The sequence below is a fragment of the Procambarus clarkii genome, chromosome 67 (genome assembly GCF_040958095.1).
Source record: "Procambarus clarkii isolate CNS0578487 chromosome 67, FALCON_Pclarkii_2.0, whole genome shotgun sequence".
Classification (NCBI taxonomy): domain Eukaryota; kingdom Metazoa; phylum Arthropoda; class Malacostraca; order Decapoda; family Cambaridae; genus Procambarus; species Procambarus clarkii.
The window spans coordinates 23,471,622-23,494,121 of record NC_091216.1 but is presented as its reverse complement, the minus strand read 5'-3'; the positions used below and the strand labels follow the sequence as shown (position 1 = coordinate 23,494,121).

Here is a 22,500-nt window from a genome sequence, read left to right as displayed (position 1 = left end):
TGATTTACTTTAGGAAAGTAAAGCCCTTGTAGATTAATGCAAGAACAGATATAAGAACACTGTCGCCTGTGTTTGCTTGCCAAGATGTTCTCTTGGGGGGCGGGGGGGGGGGGGGGAGGGGGTCGAGATTTAGCTCCTGAGGTTCATACTGTCAGTCAAGGAGCTGACAGTAAAGGTTCATACTGTCAGTCAAGGAGCTGACAGTAAAGGTTCATACTGTCAGTCAAGGAGCTGACAGTAAAGGTTCATACTGTCAGTCAAGGAGCTGACAGTAAAGGTTCATACTGTCAGTCAAGGAGCTGACAGTAAAGGTTCATACTGTCAGTATACCTGCCTAATGACGGGTATACTGCTGACTATTGGAGTGAGCTCTGTGTATCTGGCACTGCCCCGCGGCACTCGGTCAGCAGACTTGTGCGGGTGGCACCGTAGCGCCCTCCCCAAAAGCTTCTACCTCTCCCGGTGATGATGAGTGTGCCCGGAACACAGTGTGTGGTCACGTGGCCAAGTTCAAGTAATGTTTATTGAGATAATAAAGTACACCTCAAAGGGATAGAGTATCTTAGGGTATTTCTACCCTCGTGCACCTGGTCAGGGGCCAGATTCACGAAGGGGTTACGCAGGTACTTACGAACGTGTACATCTTTCTTCAATCATTGACGGCTTTGGTTACATTTATTAAACAGTTTACAAGCATGAAAACTTGCCAGTCAACTGTTGTTATTGTTATAAACAGCCTCCTGGTGCTTCGGAGCTCATTAACTGTTTAATAATTGTAAACAAAGCCGCCAAAGATTGAGAAAAGATGGGCAGGCGCGTACGTGCTTGGGTAACTGCTTCGTGAATCTGGCCTCAGGGGTTCTTTACTGAGACTGGTGTTCCAAGGGTAGTGAGGTCTGTCTGTCTGTCTCTGTCTGTCTCTGTCTGCTTCTGATTGTTACCTCTTGATAAGTTCCATACTTCAACTCCCGCAGCCTTTTCTGGTGACTGTCTGCCCAGTACTCGTGGCCACCACAGGCCGGCAGACCCGCGGGTACCCGCTTGGCGGTGGTACATGCTGCCTTGCCTACTTCACACACACACACACTCACACACACACACACACACACACACACACACACACACACACACACACACACACACACACACACACACACACACACACACACACACACACATTAGGTAAGTATTAGGTAAGTACACACACACACACACACACACACAGCGGCTGAAGGAACTGAACCTTACGACACTAGAGAAAAGAAGGGAGAGAGGAGATATGATAGGGACATATAAAATACTCAGGGGAATTGACAAAGTGGAAATAGATCAAATGTTCACACGTAATAATAACAGAACGAGGGGACATGGGTGGAAACTGGAAACTCAGATGAGTCACAGAGATGTTAGGAAGTTTTCTTTTAGCGTGAGAGTAGTAGAAAAATGGAATGCACTTGGGGAACAGGTTGTGGAAGCAAATACTATTCATACTTTTAAAACTAGGTATGATAGGGAAATGGGACAGGAGTCATTGCTGTAAACAACCGATAGCTAGAAAGGCGGGATCCAAGAGTCAATGCTCGATCCTGCAAGCACATATAGGTGAGTACATATAGGTGAGTACACACACACCACACACCACACACACACACACACACACACACACACACACACACACACACACACACACACACACACACACACACACACAGACACAGACACACACACACACACACACACAGAGAGAGAGAGAGAGAGAGAGAGAGAGAGAGAGAGAGAGAGACACAGTAACCGCGGGCATTAAACCATCTTCAACACCAACCGACAACACTAACACAATACAGAGGGAGCAGAGAAACGACTTTATAAACACCTTCAACCGTATGGGCACGGCTGAAGGTGTTCAGTGTTCCAACACGCTCTGCATACTACCTTCCACTGCCTCGAGGAACCACCTCAAGGTATGGTGAGCAAACCACACACCTCAAGATGAAGAGGCGACGACGTTTCGGTCCGCCCTGGACCATTGTCACATTCGTCGACTTGATGATTCAAGGTTTGTAACCCAGATCCAAGAGGCTTTTTAAAATAAGAGCAAGAGTAAAATAGGAATGTGAAGATTATGTGTTCACCTCCTTGAGGGGAAAGCATGCAGTCATATATATATATATATATATATATATATATATATATATATATATATATATATATAATAATATAAAATAACGAGGGAGCCGGTAAACACAGGAGGATGATTAGTGGGTACTTACCGGCAGCCAAGTCAATACCAGACGTATAGGACCTTGAGGTAGTCAACCTGGGTTGTGGCTTGCTTGTGGTGGTTGGTGCAAGGATTACCTGGTTGATACCTGGTTGATAGGGTTCTGGGAGTTCTTGTACTCCAAGTGTGTGTGTTACATAGGTCTCTCTGGGCGTACCTACTGTGCATCTAAGTGTTTTATTGGGCACTTTCTTCCACGCCCAGTGTAAAGGTACGTCGTCTTGTACAACTCTTCCTCCCTTATGTTACTCATACGTCAAGCTGCGAGCAGCCGCGTCTAACAGCCTGGTTGATCAGTCCAGCAACCAGGAGGCCTGGTCGACGACCGGGCCGCGGGGACACTAAGCCCCGGAAGCACCTCAAGGTAACCTCAAGGTTATGATTACCTTATGGCTACTTTGTGCTGGTTATTGGGGGGATCAATGCCCCTGCGGCCCGGTCTCTAACCATGGCGCCTGGTTGGTGATCTAGTCAGTCAGGGTGTTATGCGCAGCTGCTTGCATTCTGGTGTATTAATTATAGTCCGGTTGATCGGATTTCCTTAGCAGGTGTTTATCAAGTTATCTCTCACACACCTGGTGAGGCCTCGTAGCCTGGTGGTGAGGCCTCGTAGCCTGGTGGTGAGGCCTCGTAGCCTGGTGGTGGGGCCTCGTAGCCTGGTGGTGAGGCCTCGTAGCCTGGTGGTGGGGCCTCGTAGCCTGGTGGTGAGGCCTCGTAGCCTGGTGGTGAGGCCTCGTAGCCTGGTGGTGAGGCCTCGTAGCCTGGTGGATAGCGCGCAGGATTCGTAATTCTGTGGCGCGGGTTCAATTCCCGCACGAGGCAGAAACAAATGGGCAAAGTTTCTTTCACCCTGAATGCCCCTGTTACCTAGCAGTAAATAGGTACCTGGGAGTTAGTCAGCTGTCACGGGCTGCTTCCTGGGGGTGGAGGCCTGGTCGAGGACCGGGCCGCGGGGACACTAAAGCCCCGAAATCATCTCAAGATAACCTCAAGATAACCTCACAAGTCAAGCCTGGCCTCGGGCCGGGCTTGGGGGGAGTAGAAGAACTCCCAGAACCCCATCAACCAGGTATCAAGTTCTCTCCTGAACACCGTGAGAAGTCGGCTAATTACACCTCTTATGTTTAGTGGGAGAGTGTTGAACAGTCTCGATTGATTGATGATCGATGAAGATTAATCCACCCAAAAGGTGGCACGGGCATGAATAGCCCGTAAGTGGTGGCCCTTTAGAGCCATTACCAGTATCATTAGCTGATACTGGAGATCTGTGGAGGTGCGACTGCATCTTGCGAACAGTCTCAGGCCCTTGGTGTTGATAGAATTGTCACTCCAAAGGATACCTGATCAACCAGGCGGTGACTCATACGTCAGGCTGCGAGCAGCCGCGTCCAACAGCCTGGTTGATCAGTCCAGCAACCAGGAGGCCTGGTCGACGACCGGGCCGCGGGGACGCTAAGCCCCGGAAGCACCTCAAGGTAACTTCAAGGTAACTCGGAGTACCTATTGCTCCTCAAGTTCAAGTAGGTTTACTGAGACAATGAAATACATCTCGAAGGGATAGAACAGCTTAGGCTATGTCTACCCCTTCTATTGCACCTCCGCTCCTCATGTGGCTACCTTGCACAGCCGGCCGTAGCTCCTGGGCTCTTAAGGAGTTATTTCCGTGTGCAGAGTATGATACATCGCCCTTACCTGCGACGAAGGAATGAACTTTGGGGATTTTTTTTAAGCCTTCGGCCTTTTTAAGCCTTTTATTAAGCCTTTTTTTAAGCCTTCTCGGTAATTTAGGCATTTAAATGTATTGTGGTAAATATTCTCCACATCTTCTCTGTGTTGCAGTATTTGCAGTGTTATATAGTGAGGCTCGCAGCCTGTAGTGAGGCTCTGTGTCCTCTGTGGCTCTGTGTCCTCTGGCTCTGTGCTCTCTGTGGCTCTGTGTCCTCTGTGGCTCTGTGCTCTCTGTGGCTCTGTGGCTCTGTGTCCTCTGTGGCTCTGTGTCCTCTGTGGCTCTGTGTCCTCTGTGGCTCTGTGTCCTCTGTGGCTCTGTGCGCTCTGTGGAGGCCAATATAATGAAGATTCCGGTATCGTTCGGGAAGAAAGGCATAGTTCTATGAGATACTGATGCGGTACAATAAACCGAACCCATATCCACGATCTTGCATGAGTGACCCATGGAACTCACAAACACTCACTCACACTCACAAACACACACACACCTCACTCACTCACTCACTCACTCACTCACTCACTCACCACCGTACCACAATGAGGTGACAGTACCCCCAACAATTGCAAGTACACTAGACCTGACTCGCAGGTTTGGACTACCTCATCGGGTACCACAATCACGCGCTTGCGAATTCATTGTGCATATTGTGTGTATAATTGATGTCGCTGTCATATATGGGAAGAGTGTATAATCGAAGACCCTGTGGAATACAGCTCTTCGGCATGGCGACTCCTGAGTTTGCCTCGTGGGCTCTTCGGATTAGGTTTGTGAGGAAGTTAAAGGTCAATCTCCCTCATTTTCCAGTTAATCCTCTTGTGCATAACTGATGTGCTGTTGCACCGTGGTCACGTCTGGCTGTGTCTTGAGGTGCTTCTGTGAATGTGTCACTAAGGTGCTAGGCATATACGGGTTATTCATGCCCGTGCCACCTCTTGGGATGGCTTAATCTATGTCAATCATCGGGTTTTGGCCTCTGACTGAGACTGCTGCTGCTGCTGCTGCTGCTGCTGCTGCTGCTGCTGCTGCTGCTACTGCTGCTGCTGCTACTGCTGCTGCTGCTGCTGCTGCTGCTGCTGCTGCTGCTGCTGCTGCTACTGCTGCTACTGCTGCTACTGCTGCTACTGCTGCTGCTGCTGCTGCTGCTACTGCTGCTACTGCTGCTGCTGCTGCTGCTAGACGCGCTACATACACAGTCAGACACACACGAGTCACACAGCCTGGTTGATCAGATGTGCTTGGGAAGTGTGTACCAAGTTGCCTCTTGAACGGCGTGAAAGGTCGGCCAGTTATGTTTAAAAGGAGTGTGTGTGTGTTGAAAAGTCTTGGCCACTTAGTTCTGCTTCAACTGTCCTTCAGTGACAGCTCCGCTCCTGTGCCAGGCATGGCCACTACGGGCTCACCATAGCCCGTGCTACTTGCCCCGCTCCTGTGCCAGGCATGGCCACTACGGGCTCACCATAGCCCGTGCTACTTGCCCCGCTCCTGTGCCAGGCATGGCCACTACGGGCTCACCATAGCCCGTGCTACTTGCCCCGCTCCTGTGCCAGGCATGGCCACTACGGGCTCACCATAGCCCGTGCTACTTGGATCTTTTTGTTCAGAGTAGCTGAATCTAAATCAACAACTACTTGTGCACCTATCGAGCTTATCGACTTTTTATTGGGTTATTTTGCACATGGAGCCTTGCCTCCTACTCTGGTTATCTTGAGATGATTTCGGGGGCTTAGCGTCCCCGCGGCCCGGTCCTCAACCACGCCTGCACCCCCAGGAAGCAGCCCGTGACAGCTGACTAACTGCCAGGTACCTATTTACTGCTAGGTAACAGGGTCATCAGGGTGAAAGAAATCCATTGTTTCTCGCCGGCGCCAGAGATCGAACCCGGGACCACAGGATCACGCGTCCAGTGTTGTGTCTGCTCAGCCACCAACTCACCGGAGGTATATACATCCGTCTCACATAGATACGAGGTAGTGGAAATTGAAATTGAAATAAGTTTATTGAGGTAAAATACACACAAAGGGATGAGGTAGCTCAAGCTATTCTCACCCCATATGAGGTAGTGGAGGTGAGGCGGAGACCAGGGATGTGTGAGGGGGGAGGTGGGGGGGGGGGGTAGCGTGGATTTAATTAATCTGGTGTAAATATTAACACAGTAGGCAGGTCGGTGGCGCGCGGCTGCCACCCGCCCGCAGTAATTGTTCGCCGGGGCAAGAAGGGCTCAACTCCACCATTATTGATCAAGTCTGCTCCTGGTTCTTCATTCTTCACACACTACCACTCTTCCCCCTCCCTCCCTCCCTCCCTCCATCCCTCACTTTATCCCTCTCCCTCATCTCTCCCTTCCTCACCTCATCTCTCCAACCTCTCTCACAGTAGAGATGCTATACCAATGATGATACTCTTCAAGACGCTAGTGCTCTCTAAGAGTGGAGTACTGCTGCACAATGACAGCCCCTTTCAAAGCTGGAGAAATTGCTGACCTGGAGAGCGTGCAGAGATCCTTTACTGCTAGAATCCACTCAGTAAGACACCTAAAGTATTGGGACCGACTAAAGAGCCTAAATCTGTACTCCCTTGAGTACAGGCGGGAGAGATACATAATAATTTACACGAGGAAAATAGTAGAGGGGCTGGTCCCAAACCTGCACACAGAAATAACATCACACGAGACCAGGAGGCATGGCAGGATGTGCAGAATACCCCCGTTGAAGTGCAGAGGTGCAACAGGTACTCTGAGAGAGAACTCTATCAACATCAGAGGCCCGAGTCTGTTCAACACGCTTCCACTACACATAAGGGGCATAACTGGCCGACCCCTCACAGTGTTCAAGAGAGAACTATCAACATCAGAGGCCCGAGACTGTTCAACACGCTTCCACCACACACAAGGGACATAACTGACCCGTTACCGATCAGACTGTTGTGTCCAGCAGGCATACATATCCAACACCACCCGGCTGATCAGTCACCTGCTGCAAGAACGTGTTCAATTGTCTCTTGAACACGCCTCCAACATGTGTTCTAGCAGCTTGGGGTGGGCACGTGCTCCGTAGGGGGAGGGGCACGTGCAACTGGAAGAGGAGCACATGTGGACACGTGCAACAGGGGGGTGGGGGGGGGGGGGGTAGGGACGTGCCCAACCCCCCACCCCCAGCACAGGCTTGGGAGGAAGATCATCATCTTCCAGCACCCATGGCAGGTGTACCGGGTTGTACTGGAGGGTTGTACCGGGTTGTACCGGAGGGTGGTACCGGGTTGTACTGGAGGGTTGTACCGGGTTGTACCGGAGGGTGGTACCGGGTTGTACTGGAGGGTTGTACCGGGTTGTACCGGAGGGTGGTACCGGGTTGTACTGGAGGGTTGTACCGGGTTGTACCGGAGGGTGGTACCGGGTTGTACCGGGTTGTACCGGAGGGTTGTACCGGGTTGTACTGGAGGGTTGTACCGGGTTGTACTGGAGGGTTGTACTGGAGGGTTGTACCGGGTTGTACCGGAGGGTGGTACCGGGTTGTACTGGAGGGTTGTACCGGGTTGTACCGGAGGGTGGTACCGGGTTGTACTGGAGGGTTGTACCGGGTTGTACCGGAGGGTGGTACCGGGTTGTACTGGAGGGTTGTACCGGGTTGTACCGGAGGGTGGTACCGGGTTGTACTGGAGGGTTGTACCGGAGGGTTGTACCGGGTTGTACTGGAGGGTTGTACTGGAGGGTTGTACCGGGTTGTACTGGAGGGTGGTACCGGGTTGTACTGGAGGGTGGTACCGGGTTGTACTGGAGGGTTGTACCGGGTTGTACTGGAGGCCAGAGTGGTAGTGGGGGAGGGGGAGGGGGGGGGACAAGTAGGGGTTGGGGGGCTGGTGTTATCGGCGTGTCAATCTGGGCCAAGAGAGGGGCGGGGGTTGCTCTCCGGGCCCCATAAAGTACCCGTATTTGGTGCTCCGTTTAGCTGCCTCGCCCTCCGACCCACACCCGGCCACACCACGTCGAGGGCCACACCACGTCGAGGGCCACACCACGTCGAGGGCCACACCACGTCGAGGGCCACACCACGTCGAGGGCCACACACCACGTCGAGGGCCACACACCACGTCGAGGGCCACACCACGTCGAGGGCCACACCACGTCGAGGGCCACACCACGTCGAGGGCCACACCACGTCGAGGGCCACACACCACGTCGAGGGCCACACCGTCGAGGGCCACACACCACGTCGAGGGCCACACCACGTCGAGGGCCACACACCACGTCGAGGGCCACACCACGTCGAGGGCCACACACCACCGTCGAGGGCCACACACCACGTCGAGGGCCACACACCACGTCGAGGGCCACACACCACGTCGAGGGCCACACACCACCGTCGAGGGCCACACACCACGTCGAGGGCCTCACACCACGTCGAGGGCCACACACCACGTCGAGGGCCTCACACCACGTCGAGGGCCACACACCACCGTCGAGGGCCACACACCACGTCGAGGGCCACACACCACCGTCGAGGGCCACACACCACGTCGAGGGCCACACACCACCGTCGAGGGCCACACACCACGTCGAGGGCCACACACCACCGTCGAGGGCCACACACCACGTCGAGGGCCACACACCACGTCGAGGGCCACACACCACCGTCGAGGGCCACACACCACGTCGAGGGCCACACACCACCGTCGAGGGCCACACACCACGTCGAGGGCCACACACCACCGTCGAGGGCCACACACCACGTCGAGGGCCACACACCACCGTCGAGGGCCACACACCACCGTCGAGGGCCACACACCACCGTCGAGGGCCACACACCACCGTCGAGGGCCACACACCACCGTCGAGGGCCACACACCACGTCGAGGGCCTCACACCACGTCGAGGGCCACACACCACCGTCGAGGGCCACACACCACGTCGAGGGCCTCACACCACGTCGAGGGCCACACACCACCGTCGAGGGCCACACACCACGTCGAGGGCCTCACACCACGTCGAGGGCCTCACACCACGTCGAGGGCCACACACCACGTCGAGGGCCACACACCACCGTCGAGGGCCACACACCACGTCGAGGGCCTCACACCACGTCGAGGGCCTCACACCACGTCGAGGGCCACACACCACGTCGAGGGCCTCACACCACGTCGAGGGCATACAGTGATATGTTCATCAGTGAGAACTGACAGCATCTTGGCCACGGAAGAAACTAGCGCAGGAACTGCTAAGGAGTGGGATTTGCAGAGGGCCTATTGCCACCTCCTTGCGAGGTAGAGAAGATTCTGAGGCAGGCCAGCAGACAGTAGCCCCGGAGTCTGCTGGCAGACCTCTGCACCAACCGAAACGTCGTCAATTTCTTTCCATTGTGACCAAAGCCAATAGGTATGAGTTCCTTGAGTGTCCTATTTGCCTTACTTCAAAGATTTATGCATTCACGTTTTGGGTTAAGATTCCTGATGGTGATTGTCAGATCTGTTATAACATTCTGTTGCAGGGAGAGATCTATCTTGAGGTTATCTTGAGATAATTTCGGGGCTTTTTAGTGTCCCCGCGGCCCGGTCCTCGACCAGGTCTCCACCCCCAGGAAGCAGCCCGTGACAGCTGACTAACACCCAGGTACCTATATTAATGCTAGGTAACAGGGCATAGGGTGAAAGAAACTCTGCCCATTGTTTCTCGCCGGCACCTGGGATCAAACCCAGGACCATAGGATCACAAGTCCCGCGTGCTGTCCGCTCGGCCGACCGGCTCCCTGAATACAGCACATGAGTACAAGTACATGAGTACAGCATCAACACTGCCGGCGCCCCGGGCCGCTCCTAGGGTTGCTGGCCCCCTTACACTCTACACTTACACTTACACAGTTTCACAAAGGTGTTGTGCATAGTCTTGGGCACCATTCCTTCCCTCCCGTCCCATCCCAAATCCTTATACTGATCCCTTGCAAGTGCTACACAGTGGTAATGGCTTGGCACTTTACCCCTGATAGTTAGTTGCCTTCCTCTTGCCCACATCTGCCTAAGACACCTCACCAGACATTCGTCTCTAAGGAACTGTAATCTATTTGTATCTGCTTCCTGTTGCATTGTGGGATGAGGAGGCGTTTCTGAGAGCTGACGAGGAGCTTCTCGGATTCGCATAATTTCACATTGAATGGCTTTGACGTTAATTATGCAGCGAGGCATTGAACATATTTGTTCATTACACGACGTCGCCCAGGAGAGGCTGTAAACAAAGGCGCTGTTTACGGTGTTACAAACGCTGGACACTGCCAAACAGTGAAGTGGGAACACATGCGAGTGTATGTGTCTCACTACACATGGGTGTGTATGTGTCTCACTACACATGGGAGTGTGTGTCTCACTACACATGGGAGTGTATGTGTCTCACTACACATGGGAGTGTATGTGTCTCACTACACATGGGAGTGTATGTGTCTCACTACACATGGGAGTGTATGTGTCTCACTACACATGGGAGTGTGTGTCTCACTACACATGGGAGTGTGTGTCTCACTACACATGGGAGTGTGTGTCTCACTACACATGGGAGTGTGTGTCTCACTACACATGGGAGTGTGTGTCTCACTACACATGGGTGTGCATGTGTCTCACTGCACATGGGTGTGTATGTGTCTCACTACACATGGGTGTGTATGTGTCTCTACACATGGGTGTGTATGTGTCTCACTACACATGGGAGTGTGTGTGTCTCACTACACATGGGAGTGTGTGTCTCACTACACATGGGAGTGTGTGTGTCTCACTACACATGGGAGTGTGTGTCTCACTACACATGGGAGTGTGTGTCTCACTACACATGGGTGTGTATGTGTCTCACTGCACATGGGTGTGTATGTGTCTCACTACACATGGGTGTGTATGTGTCTCACTACACATGGGAGTGTATGTGTCTCACTACACATGGGAGTGTATGTGTCTCACTACACATGGGAGTGTATGTGTCTCACTACACATGGGTGTGTATGTGTCTCACTACACATGGGTGTGTATGTGTCTCACTACACATGGGAGTGTATGTGTCTCACTACACATGGGAGTGTATGTGTCTCACTACACATGGGTGTGTATGTGTCTCACTACACATGGGAGTGTATGTGTCTCACCACATCCAGACAACTTGTTACTCTTTCACTATAACCACATAATTGGGGCTGTGACATCCACGTGACATCCACGTGACATCCACGTGACATCCACGTGACATCCACAAGATCCATGGATGTTCCTTGGTGATCCTCAGGCTCCTCAGAGCCCCTGACCTCGACAGTTACGTTAGTCTTGCGTGTGCTAGACTCTCTCAAGTATACCTTCATATAAGCCTTCGAGTGTAGCAGCTATAACTGGTTTATAGCTAATAAAATGTCCTTTTGTTGAAGTGACTTCATCATTGGTAGATGAAGACATTTCTCTTTTTCCTGTGAAGGCTGTTCCACGTGACTTAGTAAGGTCTTAGGCTGTGGTCTAAGATAAGGCGGAAATATTTGGCTACTTTAGCTGGGTTAAATATATTTTCCTGAACAGCTTTTTCCTATAAAATGATTATTTCATTCTGAACAATACATGACCTGGCGGCCCCTAGCACGTGGCGGCCCCTAGCACGTGGCACAGGGGCAACTGCCCGAGGTGCCGGTACCTTAAACGGCACCTTACTGACCCTTGACTGTGTTGGGGACCGTAGATGAAAGTTAAATGAAGACCTTGAATGTAGTACAGAGTACAAGACACAATCAGGTCTGCTCATAGTAGGAAAACAACATGTGAAGGGTCTGGGAGTAATGATGTCCGACGACCTAACGTTTAGGGAGCATAACCAAGCAAATATTGCGTCAGCCAGAAAAATGATAGGATGGATTACGAGAACTTTCAAATAGATCTAGGCATCCCATCACAGTGGTTGTACTCTTCAAGTCACATATGTGGTCCCACTGCTACATATAGTCTGCCCGGCTTGGTCCCTTTTGATATTTGCGTTGTGTTGTCCCAGCTTGTATAAGAAATTTTGCCGTAACAAAAGTAGATATTTTCAAGAAAACAAAATAGGCTGCGGGCCGCTCCGAGCAACAGCCTGGTGGACCACTTTGTCATAAGTCAAGCCTGGCCTCTGGCCGGGATTGGGGAGTAGAAGAACTCCCAGAACCCCATCAAGCAGGTCTCAAGCAGACAGTTTGGGGCAAGAAGTGCCGGACCAACCGCGCTGTAGTGGATGTGTAGACCTGCTGGCGGCTCCAAGCAACAGCCTGGTGGATGGGGAAGTAGAACAACTCTCAGAACTCAGAACTCCCAGCTGTGTCTGGCTACAAGTGACAGGATGAACAACCCAGCGGGTTTTCTTCCTATTGGGGAGTGTTGTACATTCTGCTATGGCGGTGTGTCCACTCACAGGATGAGTGGCGCTGCCCAATACTGTCACTATGGCGGTGTGTCCACTCACAAGATGAGTGGCGCTGCCCAATAAACTCGCCCCTCGGGGCAAAATTAAAAAAAAAATTAACTCTCAGAACGCCATTCAGGTACATCCAGGATCAAGCCGTCACACGTCAATCCTAGCCCCGTCTTCGGGAACTCTCAGAACCCCATTCAGGTACAATCCAGGTATAATAATCTGCACGTCACGGAGCGTGCCCGATCAGGCCCCTAATATGTACTGAAGAATGAGAATACATATTCACCTTCATACATATTTATATTGAGTTCACCTCGCTTGTAGGAGCGGAACACAAATGTGTAAGGAAGCAGGGAGTTGGGGGGGGGATATTGTCTTAGGAACAGTTCCAAGATGCTAGGACACCCAAGACGGGTTGAAACACACTACCCGCCAAACACACACCGAAACTACGACGTTGCTACAACGTTCGAACAAGTTTTAACACTTCCTAACCAGTTATAACAACCAATCTAGCAAGTTGTAACAACGTTCTAATACATCATAAACACGTTAAGCCAAGATGTAACAACTTTATTACAAGTTGTAACAAGCGGAAAATGAGACAGTTTCGGTTTGTGTTTCCAGGGTAGACGGACTGTGGTCAAGGGAGGGCCTGCTAGCCGCGAGTAGCAATAACCTGATCAAACGGTTAAGAATGCCAGTCCCTCGGGCCGGTCTGCGAGAGAACAACTCCTCGAACCAACCCACAGCCACACGGCCGGCCCTGGTAAACCAAAGTTTAAACAGTGCTAGATAGGCCTGATAAAAGTTCTAATCTCTCGGACGTAGGTTCGAATCCGCGTCACGGCCCTTGTGGATTTGTTCTAATAGTGGGCTTGAGGACACTGTGGAGACCCCGTGTCCCCCCCCTCCATCCCTAGAGGGGGGGGACACTGCCCCCTCACCCCTCCTCCCTAGAGGGGGGGGGACACGGCCCCCCCACACCCCTCCCCGCCTCGAACCCTGACCCGGCCAGAAGCCAGAGGCGTTGTGTTTACTCTCCCACACACCTGACTTGTGTTACCCGCTCTCTTTATCCTGGGAATCCTCTCATATTTGGTTAAGGTTTTATCCCCCCCCCCCTGGCGAATGTCCTTCCTTATCTTGTTGAGCTCCTTGACCGCTTGACGGCACTCGTAAGCCAGTGTGTCGCTTACAGCCGCCAGTCACCTCGCCTGACACAGTGCCATTGACCCAGGAGGAGGAGGAGGACTAGGATAGTGCCAGGAGTGGAGGGGAGAGGGCGATGGAGGGGAGGACAAGCCAGGGAATACAATCGCAAGGTGGAGAGATGTCTGGGTGAGGGAGGGTGTAAGGTGTAGAGTGCCGACCTTGTGGCCTGGGCGACGACACACACACACACACACACACACACACACACACACACACACACACACACACACACACACACACACACACACACACACACACACGCACACACACACACACACACACACACACACACACACACACACACACACACACACACACACACACAGCCCCGCATGTCAAACATTACAGGAGAAAATCACCCTCGCCACCTTGCTTCCAACTCCCCTGCCATCGATTGACCGGCTGTGTGAAGCTGCTGCGATGCCCACCCGAAGGTATCTAATATTATTGGTATAGGTACGGGGGTGGGGTGTGGGGGGGTATTGTAGCGGTTTGTATCAGCCTGGCCATACACCTACACCCCCTCTCCTCCCCCCCTACCCCCCACCACCTCTCATAGTCACCACCCGTGGCCTTCCTCACCCCCCCCCCCTCACCCCCAACTCCGCTCTTGCCCGCAAAATCCCCGCGAAGTGATAAATGGCAACACAGTAGTTGGCAATGTTGTAGGTTATGAGGGGGGGGGGGGGCTACCCGCGGTCAGGCCAGAGGTGGAGGGGGCCGGGGGGAGGTGCGGAGATGGGGGGGCGGGGTGGGGAGGGGTTTGGGGGGGAGGGGGAGGGGGCAGAGTTGCCGCATCCTAACATTCTTTCCACTATTCTCGCTCATTTAAAACTCCTCCTCCTCCTGTCTCCGTGCCGTGTGGGGGTGAACTAATAGTCAGTATCAACAACTGAAGCGTTATGTATACGTGGGGGGGGGGGAGGTGGGGGTGCCGTGGGGGGGGGAAGAGGGGGGATGGGGGGGGGGTTAAGAGGTGTGTGGGGGTGGGGGGGGGGAGATGTGTGAAGTGTAGTGATGGTAACGTTTAAACCCCCCCCCACCCTCCCCCCACCCCCCTTCCACTGTTGCTACCACCCCCCGCCCAACACTTGGGGTTATCTTGAGATGATTTCGGGGCTTAGCGACCCCGCGGCCCGGTCCTCAACCAGGCCTCCTTTTTTGTTATACACCCCCAGCAAGCAACCTGTCTTAACTCCCAGGTACCTGGTAGGTGAACAGGTGAAACAGGTTTACTGGTAGGTGAACAGGAGCATCAGGGTGAAAGAAACTTTAGCCCTTTGTTTCGCCTCCACCGGGGATCAAACCCGGAACCTCAAGACTACGAATCCCGAGCGCTGTCCACTCAGCCGTCAGGGCCCCCGGGGGGTGTGTGGGGGGGCTGGTGTATTCCTAGTGCTAGAGTAGCACTACACTCCACCACTCCCAACTGTATAATACACCACAAACCCCCAAAGCATTAACAGTTTACCCAAACAGAGACAGGCCAGTTTACCCGGCAGAGACAAACAGCAAAGCATGTACACAAAACGTCCGAATTTGCATATATGGATGTTCGTGAACATAAAATATGGACATCCACATAGGAAGACGCTTACTACATTCATCAGCCACCTGGCAAGAGAGAGAAACTTAGCCTACCTACCTAAGACACATTGTGTCAGCAAGGCGGACAGTCCGCCCGCTACCAGAGCTGACACTATATGAGAGAGAGAGTGAGAGAGAGAGAGAGAGAGAGAGAGAGAGAGAGAGAGAGAGAGAGAGAGAGAGAGAGAGAGAGAGAGAGAGAGAGAGAGAGAGAGAGAGAGACAGACAGACAGACAGAGACAGAGAGAGAGGGGGAGGGAGGGAGAGAGAGAGAGAGAGAGAGAGAGAGAGAGAGAGAGAGAGAGGGAGAGGGAGAGAGGGAGAGAGGGAGAGAGAGAGGAGGGAGAGAGAGAGAGAGAGAGGGAGAGAGAGAGGAGGGAGGAGGAGAGAATTGATGTTAGATGAGATGTGTAAGTGTTTGGGAGAGGTGTGTGGGGCCGCGGGTCAGTGTAGCGTGGAGGGCGGGAAGGGTCCTACCACCACCACCACCACCACCACCACCACACCAAGTGGTGGTGGTGGTGGGGGGGAACAATTAAGGGTTGGGGAGGGTTGCCTGGGGCCAGGCAGCGCCTGTGTGTCGTGCCCGCCCCGCTCCTCACCCGCCGCCGCTCCTCATTATCGGCTCATTTGCATGGTAGTGTCGCCCGTGTAAATAATGACCCCCCCCCCCCTCTCTCTCACACACACACTCGCCCCTCCTAGATATCTAGCCTCCTTAACCCTTCCCACATCCCATCCCATCCCCCTCTCACTCAGTCCTCTCCTGGGTCCCTGCCTCTACAGGATCCCATTTTTAGGTTCCAAACCTCCAGCAGACTCCTCTATACCATTTTCTCTGTCCACCTCTTCAGGAACTACACTGTAGCTCCTGTGACTGTAGAGTACTGACTCTACACGATCTCAGTGACTCTAGGCGACTCTAGACGATCTCAGTGACTAGACGATGTAAGTGACTAGACGATCTTAGTGACTCTAGGCGATTTCAGGATTGCCCAATCTCCCCGGCCCAATATAAGATACCACAATTAGGACCCCAAGAATGTACAAACATATTATGCAGTTCCTGAGAGGAGAGAAGAGCCAGGCAGAGGTGACTCCCCACATGGGACACGAGGCGGCGGCGGCTCCGACAAGTGGAGTGACACTACAGCACACAGCTGACACTACAGGTCAGCTGAAACACGGGTCAATATATCACACACACATGCGGGATCACATTAGCCAAGTCATAAAGAGAATCTTAAGACGATGCCCGGCCAGGGGGGCCAGACTCAAACGCGGCCAAATAAACTCATAAACAACCGGGCCAAGAAGGCGAACGCAGCCACCAATAAAGAAAATCAATTGAAGCCGGGGGGGGGGGGGAGATACCAACCACCAACATGGGTTACACGCAGAAATCACAATAGTCTGATGCATCAAATGAACAAATCCACAAGTTAGTTACAAGAAGAAAAAGTTAGAGAAGATTCAGCGGTATGCCACCAGGCTCGTCCCGGAACTGAGAGGATTGAGCTACGAGGAAAGGCTAAAGGAGCTGAACCTCACATCCCTGGAAAACAGAAGAGTTAGGGGAGACATGATAACCACCTACAAAATTCTCAGGGGAATTGACAGGGTGGACAAAGACAAACTCTTCAGCACGGGTGGGACACGAACAAGGGGAAACTTGTGGAAACAGGTGGAAACTTAGTACCCAGATGAGCCACAAAGACGTTAGAAAGAATTTTTTCAGTGTCAGAGTAGTTAATAAATGGAATGCACTAGGAAGTGATGTGGTGGAGGCTGACTCCATACACAGTTTCAAATGTAGATATGATAGAGCCCAGTAGGCTCAGGAATCTGTACACCAGTTGATTGACGGTTGAGAGGCGGGACCAAAGAGCCAAAGCTCAACCCCCGCAAGCACAATTAGGCGAGTACAAGGGCCGTGACGTAGGTTCGAACCTACGTCCGAGAGGATCCCAGACGCTGCCTTAATCGACTGAGCTACGACATGGTTAAAAAAGAATTGCAACCGGGAAATCATCCTGATTTACCACGGTTCCTGCAGCCTCTCCGAGACACAAACCAGGGTTTCGATTATCTTGAGATTATCTTGAGATGATTTCGGGGCTTTAGTGTCTCCGCGGCCCGGTCTTCGACCAGGCCTCCACCCCCAGGAAGCAGCCCATGACAGCTGACTAACACCCAGGTACCTATTTACTGCTAGGTAACAGGGGCATAGGGTTTGACGCAATTTTCCCCCCATGCACCCGAGCTATGTCAATAGGCTGTTCTACCTCTTCGCCCTTACTTCATTACAATACCCATGGGTATTGCGCACGACTTAAACCACTGAACCACGATATGCTGTAAGTGTTCTTACCTTGGATTCAACTGAATCCTCTTCGTAGGGGTGGGGGGGGGGAGGTCTTGAGGCATCGAACTGAGACCAGATCATGTGTTTACACATTGTCCGTGTGTACACCTAAGAGGCCTGGTCAACGACCGGGCCGCGGGGACGCTAAGCCCCGGAAGCACCTCAAGGTAACCTCAAGGTACACTCTGGTGTGGTATAGGGGGTTTTCCACCAACGCTCCCTTCTTGGAGGTATAATATTATTACATATTAATAATATTACACCTCGCTAGAAGAGACCTACAACCCTTAATCCTGGTTTAAGGTGCCTTGACCCTGGTTTAAGGTGCTTTGACCCTGGTTTAAGGTGCTTTGACCCTGGTTTAAAGTGCCATGACCCTGGTTTAAGGTGCCTTGACCCTGGTTTAAGGTGCCATGACCCTGGTTTAAGAGGCCTTAACCCTGGTTTAAGGTGCCATGACCCTGGTTTAAGAGGCCTTAACCCTGGTTTAAGGTGCCTTGACCCTGGTTTAAGGGGCCTGAACCCTGGTTTAAGGTGCCTAAACCCTGGTTTAAGGTGCCTAAACCCTGGTTTAAGGTGCCTGAACCCTGGTTTAAGGTGCCTTGACCCTGGTTTAAGGTGCCTTGACCCTGGTTTAAGGTTCCATGACCCTGGTTTAAGGTGCCTTGACCCTGGTTTAAGGTGCCATGACCCTGGTTTAAGAGGCCTTAACCCTGGTTTAAGGTGCCTTGACCCTGGTTTAAGGGGCCTGAACCCTGGTTTAAGGTGCCTAAACCCTGGTTTAAGGTGCCTAAACCCTGGTTTAAGGTGCCTAAACCCTGGTTTAAGGTGCCTGAACCCTGGTTTAAGGTGCCATGACCCTGGTTTAAGAGACCTTAACCCTGGTTTAAGGTGCCTTGACCCTGGTTTAAGGTGCCATGACCCTGGTTTAAGAGGCCTTGACCCTGGTTTAAGGTGCCTTGACCCTGGTTTAAGGTGCCTTGACCCTGGTTTAAGGTGCCTTGACCCTGGTTTAAGGTGCCTTGACCCTGGTTTAAGGGGCCTTAACCCTGGTTTAAGGTGCCTTAACCCTGGTTTAAGGTGCCTTGACCCTGGTTTAAGGGGCCTTAACCCTGGTTTAAGGTGCCTTGACCCTGGTTTAAGGTGCCTTGACCCTGGTTTAAGGTGCCTTGACCCTGGTTTAAGGTGCCTTGACCCTGGTTTAAGGTGCCTTGACCCTGGTTTAAGGTGCCTTGACCCTGGTTTAAGGTGCCATGACCCTGGTTTAAGGTGCCTTGACCCTGGTTTAAGGTGCCTTGACCCTGGTTTAAGGTGCCTTGACCCTGGTTTAAGGTGCCTTGACCCTGGTTTAAGGTGCCTTGACCCTGGTTTAAGGTGCCTTAACCCTGGTTTAAGGTGCCTTGACCCTGGTTTAAGGTGCCTTGACCCTGGTTTAAGGTGCCTTGACCCTGGTTTAAGGTGCCTTGACCCTGGTTTAAGGTGCCTTGACCCTGGTTTAAGGTGCCTTGACCCTGGTTTAAGGTGCCTTGACCCTGGTTTAAGGTGCCATGACCCTGGTTTAAGGTGCCTTGACCCTGGTTTAAGGTGCCTTGACCCTGGTTTAAGGTGCCTTGACCCTGGTTTAAGGTGCCTTGACCCTGGTTTAAGGTGCCTTGACCCTGGTTTAAGGTGCCTTGACCCTGGTTTAAGGGGCCTTAACCCTGGCTTAAGGTGCCTTGACCCTGGTTTAAGGTGCCTTGACCCTGGTTTAAGGTGCCTTGACCCTGGTTTAAGGTGCCTTGACCCTGGTTTAAGGTGCCTTAACCCTGGTTTAAGGTGCCTTGACCCTGGTTTAAGGTGCCTTGACCCTGGTTTAAGGTGCCTTAACCCTGGTTTAAGGTGCCTTGACCCTGGTTTAAGGTGCCTTGACCCTGGTTTAAGGGGCCTTAACCCCTCCAAGTGACGGAAGATTAACAAAACGAATCCACAAGTCACCTTCATGATAGAATAAACGGGACAAAAACTGCTGTAGAGAGAGAGAGAGAGAGAGAGAGAGAGAGAGAGAGAGAGAGAGAGAGAGAGAGAGAAAGACTGCCATCTTGGCCCCACACATATCGGGCCCAGTCCCTACTACACACTTTAGAGAAAAGGAGCGTACAAAACTGTACTCGATGCAAAAATACTTAAGATTAGCTAACAGACGCCGCCGCCCACGCTGACCACCACCTCGGAGCTCCGTCAAGCCCCTAAGCTCCGTCAAGCCCTGAGCTCTGTCAAGCCCCTGAGCTCCGTCAAGCCCCTGAGCTCCGTCAAGCCCTGAGCTCCGTCAAGCCCCTGAGCTCCGTCAAGCCCCTGAGCTCCGTCAAGCCCCTGAGCTCCGTCAAGCCCCTGAGCTCCGTCAAGCCCCTGAGCTCCGTCAAGCCCCTGAGCTCCGTCAAGCCCCTGAGCTCCGTCAAGCCCCTGAGCTCCGTCAAGCCCCTGAGCTCCGTCAAGCCCCTGAGCTCCGTCAAGCCCTGAGCTCCGTCAAGCCCCTGAGCTCCGTCAAGCCCTGAGCTCCGTCAAGCCCTGAGCTCCGTCAAGCCCCTGAGCTCCGTCAAGCCCTGAGCTCCGTCAAGCCCCTGAGCTCCGTCAAGCCCCTGAGCTCCGTCAAGCCCTGAGCAGATGCCCTGGAACCTCAAACCGCGGGAATTGTGTGTAGATATTAGATGACCCTTGTTAGTGGAGAGGCAGCGACGTCCCACTCCTACAGCTGGTACGTGCTTGGTACGTGGTACGTACACAGTAGCAGGTGTGTCACTACCGTGCTTGCGTACAGAGTAGCAGGTGTGTCACTACCGTGCTTGCGTACACAACAGCACGTGTGTTACTACCGTGCTTGCGTACACAGTAGCACGTGTCACTACCGTGCTTGCGTACACAACAGTACGTGTGTCACTACCGTGCTTGCGTACACAACAGCACGTGTGTCACTACCGTGCTTGCGTACACAACAGCACGTGTGTCACTACCGTGCTTGCGTACACAACAGCACGTGTGTCACTACCGTGCTTGCGTACACAACAGCACGTGTGTCACTACCGTGCTTGCGTACACAACAGCACGTGTGTCACTACCGTGCTTGCGTACACAGTAGCACGTGTCACTACCGTGCTTGCGTACACAGTAGCATGTGTCACTACCGTGCTTGCGTACACAACAGCACGTGTGTCACTACCGTGCTTGCGTACACAACAGCACGTGTGTCACTACCGTGCTTGCGTACACAACAGCACGTGTGTCACTACCGTGCTTGCGTACACAACAGCACGTGTGTCACTACCGTGCTTGCGTACACAGTAGCACGTGTCACTACCGTGCTTGCGTACACAACAGCACGTGTGTTACTACCGTGCTTGCGTACACAGTAGCACGTGTCACTACCGTGCTTGCGTACACAGTAGCACGTGTCACTACCGTGCTTGCGTACACAACAGCACGTGTGTCACTACCGTGCTTGCGTACACAACAGCACGTGTGTCACTACCGTGCTTGCGTACACAGTAGCACGTGTCACTACCGTGCTTGCGTACACAGTAGCACGTGTCACTACCGTGCTTGCGTACACAACAGCACGTGTGTCACTACCGTGCTTGCGTACACAACAGCACGTGTGTCACTACCGTGCTTGCGTACACAACAGCACGTGTGTCACTACCGTGCTTGCGTACACAGTAGCACGTGTCACTACCGTGCTTGCGTACACAACAGCACGTGTGTCACTACCGTGCTTGCGTACACAACAGCACGTGTGTCACTACCGTGCTTGCGTACACAGTAGCACGTGTGTCACTACCGTCCTTGCGTACACAGTAGCAGGTGTGTCACTACCGTGCTTGCGTACACAGTAGCACGTGTGTCACTACCGTGCTTGCGTACACACAAACACCCATAAACAGTTCTGATAAGACGGATCTTAACCCAAGAATACAATCCCACAGCATAACATACACCATCTTCAACCCTCTTCAACATCACCTGTATGTACTTCCCAGTCTGTATCACATGTACCCCCCCCACCCCTCCCCACCCCCTTCCTGAACCCCTGTAACCCACATCCCCCCTTCCCCCCCTGTCCCATCCCAAATCCTTATCATGACCCCTTCCCAGTGCTATATAGTCGTAATGGGTTGGCGCTTTCCCCCTGATAGTTCCTGCCCCTCCCTCGATTATATGTCACAGGAGCAGGGGGCAAGATTATATGCCACAGGAGGCAGGGGGCAAGATTATATGCCACAGGAGCAGGGGGCAAGATTATATGCCACAGGAGCAGGGGGCAAGATTATATGCCACAGGAGGCAGGGGGCAAGATTATATGCCACAGGAGCAGGGGGCAAGATTATATGCCACAGGAGCAAGGGGGCAAGATTATATGCCACAGGAACAGGGGGCAAGATTATATGCCACAGGAGCAGGGGGCAAGATTATATGTCACAGGAGCAGAGGGCAAGATTATATGCCACAGGAGCAGGGGGCAAGATTATATGTCACAGGAGCAGAGGGCAAGATTATATGCCACAGGAGCAGGGGGGGCAAGATTATATGCCACAGGAGCAGGGGCAAGATTATATGCCACAGGAGCAGGGGCAAGATTATATGCCACAGGAGCAGGGGCAAGATTATATGCCACAGGAGCAGGGGCAAGATTATATGCCACAGGAGCAGGGGCAAGATTATATGCCACAGGAGCAGGGGCAAGATTATATGCCACAGGAGCAGGGGGCAAGATTATATGCCACAGGAGCAGGGGGCAAGATTATATGCCACAGGAGCAGGGGCAAGATTATATGCCACAGGAGCAGGGGGCAAGATTATATGCCACAGGAGCAGAGGCAAGATTATATGCCACAGGAGCAGGGGGCAAGATTATATGCCACAGGAGCAGAGGCAAGATTATATGCCACAGGAGCAGAGGG

At 52.8% G+C, this 22,500-nt stretch overlaps 2 protein-coding genes across 8 annotated transcripts in view; one reads left to right on the top strand and one right to left on the bottom strand.

Moving 5' to 3' along the window:
- LOC123767687 (collagen alpha-1(I) chain) overlaps positions 1-22,500 on the top strand; it is a 484,084-nt gene that overhangs the window by 211,327 nt on the left and 250,257 nt on the right. The window lies entirely within an intron of this gene.
- LOC138355402 (uncharacterized) lies at positions 17,837-19,549 on the bottom strand. The gene has a single exon (XM_069310292.1). It carries the CDS (start codon positions 19,547-19,549, stop codon positions 17,837-17,839), a length of 1,713 nt encoding a protein of 570 aa, XP_069166393.1.